Source organism: Juglans regia, chromosome 11 (genome assembly GCF_001411555.2).
Source record: "Juglans regia cultivar Chandler chromosome 11, Walnut 2.0, whole genome shotgun sequence".
NCBI lineage: Eukaryota > Viridiplantae > Streptophyta > Magnoliopsida > Fagales > Juglandaceae > Juglans > Juglans regia.
In genome coordinates, this window is record NC_049911.1 from 22,358,290 (window position 1) to 22,370,236 (window position 11,947).

At 36.7% G+C, this 11,947-nt stretch overlaps 1 protein-coding gene across 3 annotated transcripts; it reads right to left on the reverse strand.

The window, feature by feature from the left end:
• Nucleotides 1-1,962: 1,962 nt before the first annotated feature.
• On the reverse strand, nt 1,963-10,850 carry LOC109010905 (protein trichome birefringence-like 10). 3 transcript variants are annotated; one of them, XR_001999277.2, is made up of 5 exons: nt 9,902-10,834; nt 8,504-8,893; nt 3,318-3,476; nt 2,411-2,866; nt 1,963-2,243 (listed from the first exon to the last, which is right to left on the reverse strand). XR_001999277.2 is itself a non-coding variant. In XM_018991866.2 (4 exons), the coding sequence occupies exons 1-4, from the start codon at nt 10,318-10,320 to the stop codon at nt 2,527-2,529; spliced, it is 1,308 nt and encodes a 435-aa protein (XP_018847411.1). In that variant the 5' UTR covers nt 10,321-10,850; the 3' UTR covers nt 1,963-2,526. The 3 variants fall into 3 exon arrangements, 2 of the variants coding, with proteins under 2 accessions (XP_018847411.1, XP_035551606.1); XM_018991866.2 differs by having other exon boundaries at nt 1,963-2,866; nt 9,902-10,850; XM_035695713.1 differs by lacking the exon at nt 2,411-2,866 and having other exon boundaries at nt 9,902-10,842.
• Between the last annotated feature and the right edge of the window lie 1,097 nt (nt 10,851-11,947).

The following is an 11,947-nucleotide window of genomic DNA, read 5'->3' on the forward strand; positions in this document are numbered from 1 at the left end:
ATTTTATTATAAATAGTTATAAATGTTACAAAACTTCAACTTTCTTGTTTAAGAACAGAAAAAAACAGATTAGTTTTAGCAAATCTCTCCAAAACTCCCAAGAAAATGAAGAGAAACATTAAAACAAGGGATGGAGAAGGTGATGATAATCCATTTAATTGATTCTTCCCCAGTTTTGTCAATTTGTTCCTAATGGTTTTTGTAGTTGGCTTGTCGATATGAGTAGACCCACGCAAAAAAAATGGATATTTTCTTAGCTGGCCGGCATGATTTCTGGAATATTTGACATGAAAGGTCAGGTTGTCCCTCTCTATGTTTTGCTTGCCAAACAGAATTGCTGTGAGATGCACGTGTTGCTTAAAGTTGGTCCCATGACCCCAGAGATGAAGACATTTCAATGTCTGAATCATTGTAATTTGTTTGAGACAAAATCCTGACGCGTTTCTCTATATGGGATATGAAATCTGCATTAATCTATGGTCTTGGGGCTTATTCTCTTACAAGTATTGAGTAATAATTCTAAAATAAATTCTAAAATAATTGTATAAATTTAATATTTTATTATAATTAAATTACAAAGTCATCAGTTCTGTCTCACCCACTAATGATATTCACTAAGTAATGCTCATCAATTAATCTCTTAACTTAAGGATGATAAGTGAGCTAAAGAGGTCCATAATCTCTTAACTTCGGTTTCAAGTTTTATCAGGCCACCAGCCAAATAAAGGGTTGTGGCTTGATTGACATAACCCACAACCTTTAAAATGGAGGTCTGGAGTTCGAAATCCCCCTTCCCCACTAAAAAAAAAAAAGTTTTATCAGGCTACCAAGAAAATTGCAACATCTTTTTTTTTTACCCTGCACAAACCAAACTTGTTAAAAGCTACATAACTAAATGCTATGCATACCTGAGGAAATTAGTGAACTGCTATTAGCAAGAAGAACAATATGCCATGATGTCTTTCCCAAGCAAGTTCAGGTAATTTAGTAGAGAACCAAGAATTCCAATAATAGATCAAGTACACATAAAATAAGAAAGACATGAAAGTTTGAAACTGCATTGCGGGGATGGAGAACACATAAGAGTAGCATCTCCTCACAGGCATCAACTATATATACTTATCTCTAACCAAGATTTATAAAAGACTGAAACAGACTAATGAAGTTTCAGATGAAGGATGTCGGTATGCCATAATTTCTACATAAAGCAAAATATAATATGAAAAAAAGGACCAATAGCTTAGTGAAATAGAACCCCATTTGATGCCCTACAGCAGAAAACACTACAATTGATGTAAGTTTTTTTTTTTAATTATTATTGGCACTAAGTGTCCGGAACGTCCTGACTAATTCCGGGGGTGCACAAACCCTCGGCATGAAATTTTTCATAAGTGTACATCAGGTAATTCAATGAAAAAATCCCTCGGTCCAATGGCCCCTTGAAATTGTTTGAACCCAAGGGAATTCGAACCTTAGACCTAGGGGGAGTATACCCCCAAGCTCAAGGACTTTAACACTTGAGCCAACCCCTAGGGGTTACAATTGATGTAAGTTAAAAAGGTATTTCATGATCATATTGCGTAGTCTTAGAATGGCAAGAACGTGTTTGATGCTTATTCTATGTTCTTCACCAAGATGATTATCAGAAACCGTATTCTAATTTTCAATCAATGATAGTGCAACTGTGCAATTAATAGAGAAGCATAAGAACACAGCTGAAAGGCTTAAATCTGCACCATACCACCTTCACAATAAAAAATAAAATAAAATAAGCATGCCAACAAGAAAAGAAGTGCATAAGAACTCAGGAGCTGCTTCCTCCAGTAGCATTAACCAAGGAAAAGCAATATGCATGCTTTGGATCATCATAAGAGTTCACAAACGGTCTCATTTTCTTTCCCGTCATTTTTTCCAAGAAAGTCATGGAGAGTAGAAAAAGCATTGAATTCTCCAGTATGAATGGATTAGCAACAAAATTGCAACATCTTTATAAAATATTTATCCAAAATTTTGTGCAAACATCAAGGACATTACATCATTTTCTGTTTCTATTCTTTCTGAAGAATCAGATCATGTGCCAATAACAAAAGCCAATGTGCGTACATCTTTTCTCACAACTATCAAAGTTTGCCTCATGAAGCCTTACTAAGCACAATTTGACCCTAAAAGTTTAGCACCCTTCATAGATCAACCGCCTGTATCTCGGATGAAATATGTGCCACCAAGCATTCCAGATTAAGCTCCTAACAACATAGGCATGATTCCATTCTAGTTAGTGCTTATCATCTCTAGACCAGTCCAAGCAGACATATACCACTCACAAAAGTACAGAAACAAGAATAAGACAAACTTGCATTTCCTTGTTTTGCAACAAAATTTCTGAACTGGTAAGGCAAACTGTCCTATTTACCTGAACACAAAAAGGGCTATACACAACTCCCAGTTTTATATACGACAATTTCACCAACTGTTGAGAAAGCAGTGAGCCACCAATCATAACATAGATTGAGTAGGTTTAGTCAAGATTCATCGGCCAAAGAATTCTCGCTTGCGAAGAAGTGCATAAAGAAGCACGTTCCATGAATCAGGGACACCAGGCAAGCACCAATGGCTGCAGTCTTGATGGTGGAGAGAGGCTGGCCCAGTCTCAGGGCCTAAATAGTAAACAGAAGCATGGCCATCTTTTCTTCTTCGTGTCATGTTCGTCACATTCAATAAATCCAATTTCATCACTTGTGACTCATTTGAGTGCTCTGATAACAGATTAATGAGAATTTCTAACTGGATGTCTGATGAAACTGGCAATAACCCTAGGTCAGGTAGTGTTTCCAAGTGACAACCACCACCAGAATTCCAGTTGCCACCTCTGTTACATCCATAGACAAAAAAGTGAATAGAAGTTTTTCACTCTTCTGAAACCAACAAAAATAAGAACTACCGATAATTTTGAAATTTTCCATTGGCACTTGATCTTTATTCTGTCAGCAATGAGACAACATAACTGAGAGAAAAGAATTTGGGTTTCCACACCATGATAAATGGCAGAAGGACTGTCGAAGTATCTTTTCCAGAGCCACGAGTTAGCGTTCTGCATAATTCCTCTGGTATAAATATTTTAGAATTAAGCTACCTATGGAGATATTTGACCTTAGTTTGTTTAGATATAGGCCAAGCATGAAAGTACCAAACCAGGAAATGTGAACCATGAAAGACCTCCAAACTTCAAAAGTCAAGCTAAATTTATAGGAGATTGAGAAAGATAATAAAAACAATAAATCAATTGAGACTCCCATTAACAAAAGGGTGAAAAGGAAAACCTGAAATGCACAGCAGATGGGGTTCGGAAGAGAACATAAGTCTTGCTCATGTTCACATGACTACCAATCCAATCAATTACAGTTTCAAGCGATCGCCGGTATGCACTTTGAAGACTCATGTTCATCTTCACCTCCTCACCTTCTTGGAAGTAACAACCCCTGACAAATACAAAGTTCACACATCATATTGACTATTATATCTGGAAGCAATGATGCCTTCACAACAGAAACATGAATAAATTTCTGCAAACAAATGACCTTCTGCATTAACTTAGTTTTTACTTTCATCGGGTTTATATGATGCAACATAAACTCTATTTTTTATTTTTTTTCTTTTTTGTCCATATGTTTGCATGGTTTTGTTTTCAAAATTACAATAGCTTAACCAGGAACAAAGAGGTGTTTGGGAGAGTGGAAACAAGATTACAAGATTGGAAGATGAAATTCTGGCACTTGAAGTTGTATTGACGACAAATTACTCAGCTGAAGAAGAGAGACAACTGATAACCAAGAAGTCTGAACTGGATCAGTGCCCATTTCAAGAGGAAATTTTATTGAAGCAAAAATCCAGAGTTAAATGGTTGAAGGGGGCTCCAATTCCAAGTTCTTTCACTCAATTATTCAGCAATGAAGATCCAAGTCCATGATTAACAGGATGATCCTAGAGAGTGGGGAGATACTTGACTCAACTATTCATGATGCTGTTGTTGAATATTTTCAAGAGGCCTTGACCTCGTCTGGTACTCAACCACCCAGGGATTTGGGTTCACTCTTGAAACCTGTTGTTTTGGAAGAGGATAGCCGTCGAAGTCTTTGCAGGCCCCCATCCTTGGAAGAACTTAGAGAGGCACTAGATGGCATTCCATTGGACAGCTGCCCCAGCCAGGATGGGTATGGTTCGAGTTTTTTTGTGGAATGCTGGGATATAATTGGTATGGATTTATTGGAGGTTGCCACAGAATTTTTCAAAGGAGTTCCCCTGGCACAATGCTACACTTAATCGTTTATTGTGACTATTCCAAAGAAGAACACCCAAGGAATTTTTTAAGACTTACCAATAAGTCTTTGTTCAGTGGCTTATGAGATTTTCTCTAAAGTTATGGTAAATCGTCTCTCCCCCCTCCTACCAAGAATCATTTCCAAGGACCAAGGAGCTTTTCTGAAGGGACGTATTCATGAGAACATCTTTCTAGCTCAAGAGGTGGTGTAGCATAAACTCTAGAGACAGAGGGTGCAATATTATGATTAAGGTGGACATGGCCAAAGCCTATGATAGGCTGGAGTGGAACTTTCTTTTAGAAGTGCTGGCTGCATTTGGCTTTTCAGAGGAATGGAGGCGGCTTGTGCTTCACTGCATCATCTCTTCTTCCTTCTCCATCATGATGAATGACACCTATCGAGGTTTTTTCAAGTCTTCCCGTGGAGTCAGGCAAGGGGATCCCCTTTCACCATATCTTTTTATCATTGCGGAGGAAGTGCTGAGTCACTTGATTAATTGAGCTCATGGTGAGGGTAAAGTTGGGCATTTAAAATTCAAAGGGGCTGCCAGTCGATTTCACATCTCATCTATGCGGATGACTTGGTTATCTTTTTAAATGGATCTAAGAGTTCCCTAAAAGCTTGTGCACTTAAAACTTATGAAGAGATGTCGGGCCAGAAAGTCAATTAAGTCAGATCTGCCATATACCTTCCAGCATATGCTTCTGCTGCTAGGAAATCAATTGGGACTCGAGTACTGGGGTTCCAAGAGGTCAAATTTCCTGTATTTATCTGGGAGCTCCAATTCACACAGGTAGGTTTACTGCTCGCCTCTTTGATCCACTTGTTATGAAGATAGAGAAGAAATTGGCTGGGTGGAAGGCTGCTCTTTTGTCCAACACTGGAAGGTTAGCACTCATCAAACATGTGCTGACCAGTTTGCCTATTCATTTACTTTCAGTTCTAAATGTGCCTGGTATTGTCATGAGTCATATTTCCAAGCTCATGGCTAATTTCTTCTGGGGGAGTAAGGATGTGAAAAGCAAAAGGAAATGGGTGGCTTGGGATAGAATTTGCAAACCTGTGGATGAAGGTGGACTTGGCGTGAGGGATTTACTGGAGCTGAAAAAAGCTTTGCACATGAAATTGACCTGGAAATCTCTACATGAGAAATCCCTGTGGTCTGATTTTTTTAGGCAGAATACTCACAACAGCAGTATCCTTCTTTCATCCTCCCAACCTGCCGTGACTCTGATCTCTGGAAATCAATCCCAGGCCTTATTCCGGAAGCAAACAAACACACTGGATGGACTCTCAAAGAAGGAAATGTGTCATTTTGGTACAATAATTGGTTGAGCTGTAGACCATTGGAGGAGCAGGTGGAAGCCTTTTTTTGTTCTAATCTACAGGTAGCCGAAACCTTTGACAGAAAATGGATGGAATTTGGACATGCTGAAAAAGCTGGTTGGGGTAGAGTTGATGGCCCAAATTAGCTCCAGGCAAGTCTTTCGGTCAGTGGGATTAGATAAACCGATATGGAAGACATCTTCAAATGAACACTTCTCAACAAAAACAGCTTGGCAAGTGTGTAGACAAGAGGGGCAACGAGTAAGTTGGACAAGATGGGTATGGCATAAACTGGGTCACAGCAAAATTTCTATATTTATGTGGAAAGGTCTGTACAAGGCCCTCCCAACTGATAGTCGCATTCAAAGTCTGAATGTATCCTTGGCCTCAAAATGTAATTGCTGCTCAAGGGCTGCCTGCGAGTCCTTAGACCACATTTTGTTTGCAGGGGAAGTAGCATCAGCTGTTTGGAGTTATTATGCTAATTTGCTGGGTCTAAATTGTTGGGTGATGAGAAGTTGGCATGAGTTGGGACTGTGGTGGTTCGACAAAGCATTGAGTGTGTCCCAACTCAACTGTTTGATTGGCCTTCTTCCATCTACTATCAGCTGGGTATTATGGCTTAGAAGATGTAAGTCACATATGGAAAATAAATTGGAGATCGTGGAAACAGTGTGCCACAAGATCAAAGACTTTTGCCTGAGAGAACGGGAACCATTTACAATCCAAAGTACAGAAAAAAAAAACTGATGAGCATGTTCTCCAACAGCTCGGAATCACAATAGCTCCTACTATAGGCCCAAGAGCAATTATTCTAAGGTGGGCCAAACCGAATCCAAGCTTTGTGAAATTAAATATTGATGGTAGTTGCTTGGGCAAAACAGGGCAGTGTGGTGGGGGTGGGGTTATTCGAAGTGCAGCAGGTGATTTTGTTGCAGGCTTTTCCAAGTCCTATGGTGAAGGAACCGATAATATGGCCGAAGACCGGGCTCTATTGGACAGACAAAAGCTATGTGAAAGTCTCCAAATCAATCGAGTTGAAGTGGAGACTGACTCCATGCTAATCTTGACGTGGTGGAAGAAGAAGGGGTAGGTATTTAGGTCAGTTTGGGAACACTGGGAACTGATCAAGAATTGGGCTAATGGAGGAAGAGTTATTTTCATGAAACATATTTTTCAAGAGATCAATCAAGCGGCGGATTTCTAGGCAAAACAAGGGGTAAGTGACTGCATTGATGAATTCTTGAGGAGTTCTGATTTACCACAAGTTTTAATTGGCATGTTGAGAATAGACAAGTTGGGTTTACCGGTCCTTCGGCTCAAATGAGGTTACTTGTGTATAGAAAGTCTATAGATAGAATTTAGTCATACTTAACACCTTGTCCTGGTCAAAGGTGTATGCTGTTTTATTGCGGTTTTCCTCCACCTGAAGTGATGGTTTTGCATCAAAAGAATTCTTATTCTAAAAAGAAATCTTAGCCATCCCCCATTGATGTTTGATATGAGGTCTAACAGCATTACATCTCATGAACACGCTTTTGCTTAGTTCCAATGTATGCCTTCATATATGATTTCAAATTTAATCCTACAGACAAACTATATGTTATATGCAAATTTGTTTATTTTCTATAAACCAGGTTAATCTATTATTCTTCTAGAGTAGTGCTATTTGAAGGTCTTTACACCACACACCATCCACATGGCATAATTTGACTTGTAAGATTCAAATTTTAAAATTTATCTTTCAAATCAAATAATATCAATTGCCACGTAGATGGTATATGGTGTAAAGGCCTTCAAATAGAATTATTCCAGTAGGTGATTATAACAATCATCTCTCTACTCCCCTTACTCTTCACCATCCAATCATATTGTTATTGCATATTATGCAGATTGCTACTAAAAATAAAAGATACGAACTATACATACCAGCAGAGAAATAAATGTTGTGCAATGTGAGCATCAAAGTGCTCCAGGTTATGAACTTCCAAATTCTATGATTTATCTCTTTTTTCCTCTGTTTTTTTAAAATATAGCAAGATTACACTCAACGCTGGTATAGAATTGCATTGTACTTAGCTTAATGCAGTGCTTTTGGTTTTCTTGAGGTTCACTGAATTATGAATTATGAGAATCATAAGATTTCTCATAGAATCTATTCCCCATATAATTTCTGAAGCATTTCCTTTGTTCTCAGCAAGCCACCTCAATATTTTCCTAATTACCTTTTTTTTTTTTTTTTTTCTATTTTATTCTTCTCTAAATTACAACTCCAACATTTCCACTTTATCCATTATGGTCATCCACTCACCCATCTCTTACACTCTACCAACTATTCAAACAGCCATTTGTTGCATAAAAAACCCTTCGATTTTCAATTTTCATAAGACCTTTTGATTTCGACTTCCAAAAAGACCCTAAAGGTTCCACTCTAATCATAGATACCACAAAATATGACTTTTTTCTTTTTCTTTTCCTATGATAATTTAGGGACTTTTTCCCTCACATAACGTGGGTGTGTGACTAGTTTTCAAATAAACATAGAGCTGATACATATCCTCAATGAGCAAATTTACTTACATTGACTCTTTTTCACAACCTACATTCCAAGCTATCAGCCAAAAAAGAAAATTTTCACATGATTTTCTCTTCCTAAAGTAACCTTGATAATTAACCAAATTGCTAAATTATGTGAAATTTATTTATCTTGAAGATTCCATGTCTTCTGGTGAAATTAATTTCATAAGATCACTGCCCAATATCCGCATCACTGTGTTTTTTTGTACGAGATGAAAATAGCTATGAAATGAATGTAAACAAATCAGCTCTTAGGAAAAGTTTATCGGATAGAATATAGTTACACTTTTATGGTCTTGTCATAACTCCACCAGTGCCCAGAATTGAAGACCAGCACATCTGCATCTCTCCACTTGTTAGAAACCCAGTCGATTTGATCCACTTTCAGAGTTACCTTCACTTCTTCTGGAGCTCCAGCCGGAGGCCGGCCCTGGACTACTAGAAATGGAGATCTGTAGTATTCAACTGTGCAATTAAAGTCATCAAACTTGAAAACCAAGAAGCCCGTATGCTTTGTAATTGGGCTCCCATTCACCTCATGGATAGAAGTCTTGTTATGAATAACAGAGGAAAGCAGACAGAGGAGGGACTCCCAGTGGTTTCTTCCTATTGAGTCGCCAACAAAAACAATCCGCCTATTCCGCAGCTTTTCCAACATCATTCCCGCATCAAATCTGTTCACAAGAGGCAGAAGAAAACTCCAGATAAGATTTTCTTCTTCAATAAAATCAGATATAACAAAATTCTAAGTACACAGACAATTGAGCATGATTATTGAAATTTGGAAAATGTTTTTAAAGAAGACTAATTATTAGACAGTCTTGAAGTACCGATGAGATAGTATTCCCACCCGTTCACTCGGGATGTCCTATCATTAAAACTGCCAACAGAATCACCAGATTTTAATCATAATATAGCGTCCTGTCGTAGGACAATACTACCACGTATTCAGATTTTGGAATTGCCTATAATTACTCGTTAAAAGATCACTAAGGCTTTGTTGTAGTACTAACAAATAGAAGAAGAAAACTATTAATTACCTTTAAAATAGGAATATACTCATACTCAGCCTCTTAAAATAGAAAACGTCAAAACGGGTGGTGAAACAAGTTGATGGCTCGAGAGAGGAAACCTTAATTGCAATGGATAAGACAAAGATTCACGGGCAGAGCTAAGCTACAGAAGAAAAAACACGGAACAAGCTGTATGCAAATCAAAACCACCCCAACAACCAATAATAATTACGTCATATCATAAAAAGCAATAAACTGAATTAAGGTCCAAAGAGTAATAAAAAAAATTACATTTTCTTAAGTACAGCCGGGAAAACAGAATCTGAGACGAAGCTACTTTGGTCATAAACTATGCGTATATACCAAATTACAAACTCAAAATTTACATTACGAGCTAATATTACTGAAAAGTTAAAGTTTAAAACAGGGAAAAATAGAAAGTGCAAAAACAAACATCGTGAAATCTCCATTCAGTTCCGAAGAAACTTCAGACACCTGCCGTTCACAATGAGTCTAATAATCTACGTAGTTTATCTGAGGCAAAATCTCAATCTTTGGAAAGCAAACTAAACGCGACATTCGAGTTTTATTTAATTATTAATTTATCTAACTTTTCTCATAAACCAAAAAAGAAACTTGAGAGAGAGAGAGAGAGAGAGATGAAGAAACCTGGGCAAGTTGCAATCTTTGGGCTGCCAACGCCACTTGGTATAGAAACTATCAGGCCTACCATTCTCATTGCACCTAAAACCATTATCCAAGAAAGAGCAGTTCTGTGACTGATAGAGTGGATAGCTCTCATCCCACACCCAGTTTCCATCAAAAACATCGCACCCATCACCACCTTCATCAAGAAATTCACGGCGTATATGCACATTGGCTGATGATGATGAACCTTTCCAGGTGAATCCACGACCAATACTGAAGTAATCCAAGTTAAAAAAACAGCTAACGAAGAAGAGGGTGGCCAGGAAGAAGGCGATAATACTTAGAGAAGGCTCAAGAGGGCTCAAGCGCCTAAATTTCTTGAAGAAATCAAAGTGGGTCATTGTGTTTTCTGGGTCCTGTGAAGCTGTGCTCTTTGCCATGTCGTTGAATAAAAGATTAAAGATTCACAGGCGTGTTGTAGAATGGTCCAAAAGGGGGTGGTTTAAAAGTGGGTTAGAGAGAGAGCAGGTGGGGTCTTGACAACAAGAAAGCATTAATGGCTAAACCGCTTTTGCATTATATATAGCAAGAAATGAAAACCTTTGAGACATTCAAAACGTTTCATCAAATTGGTTTTTTAGAATGAGAGTAAGGGAGAACGGAAGAACTTATCACTTGGGCCAGTAAGATACAGGTAATTCAGCAAAAATGGTTTAGATACATGTAGGTCTATTTCGGGTAAAAGATATCATGATCTTAAAATCCCAAAAAACAGGAAAAAGAAAAGCCCCTCAAAACTAAAACCCAAAATCTTGGATTTAACACACAGCAATTAGTATTTAGTGGTATTGGTATCGAAAAGATATTGAACGAACATAACCTTGAATACCGTCACTGAAAGGTGCTACCGCTAATGTATAGATTTGAGAGAGAGAGAGAGAGAGAGAGAGAAAGGGGGTTATGTTTCTGCTTGATAGTTGCGTGGACGACGGAAGTGGGTAATGAAACGGGACTGAACTTGGGCGGTGGGCCTCCGAAATGTTTGGATTCGAAGATGACTTGAGATGAGTTGAGATGGATTGTAAATAATAATGAGATGAGTTGTGAATAGTAGTGAGATTTGTGAGTTAAAGTTGTTGAATAGTAATAAATAATAATAAGATAAATTAAAATGAGTTAAGATGAGCTAAGATGATTTACGAATCCAAACATTACACGCTGTGAGACAAGAATAAAAATTTTAAGATGGATTGTGAAGGTGACGGCGACGAGGTGAGAGAAGAATAAAAATTTTAAAAAATCTATTTGTACCATTACACGCTGTACACTTGTAACCTTGTTTTTATTTTTCTTAATTTTTTTTAATAAATATGTGGTATAGAGTTATTGAGCAGAAGAATTCTAAAAATTAATAAATTATTTTATTTATTAGATCAATAGTACATTATCAAAGTTTTAAGTAAACTTTTTAAATTTAATTTTGACTATAAAATTTATTTTTTAAAATTTAATTAGTCATTTTTTAACGATACAAAATAACAAACTCTACGTCTATCACTTTTATATTAAAATATTAGATTTAACATTTTTATTTATTTTAATTCAAATGGTAATTAGAATATTTATTTGTTATTAAAAAAATATATATTAATTTTTTAATGTTCATTTTTTTTTTATAACAATCATATTCTTCCAATAGATTATTTTATGGCCGAATAATAATTTTGCTAGCAATTTGGGTTGGCTATATTTGACAAAATTATTGTAGATTTAGCTAGTTTGATGTAGATATATTTTAAGTAAATTAGCTAAATTTTAACTATGATTAGCTCACTACTAGTGCTTTAAATGAAAAATATATAAAATTATTTAAAATACAAACATCAACAAATAAAATTGAAGTTATAAAATAAAAAATAAAAAAGAATATATCGAGAAAATAATTTATAAAATTTTAAGATATGTAAACTTAGCTTTAAAAAAAAAAAAAAATTGAGCCACACCTAAAGTACTTGTTAAAAAATTCACTTTTTGTAGAAAGAAAATGATAAATTTACTACTAAATAA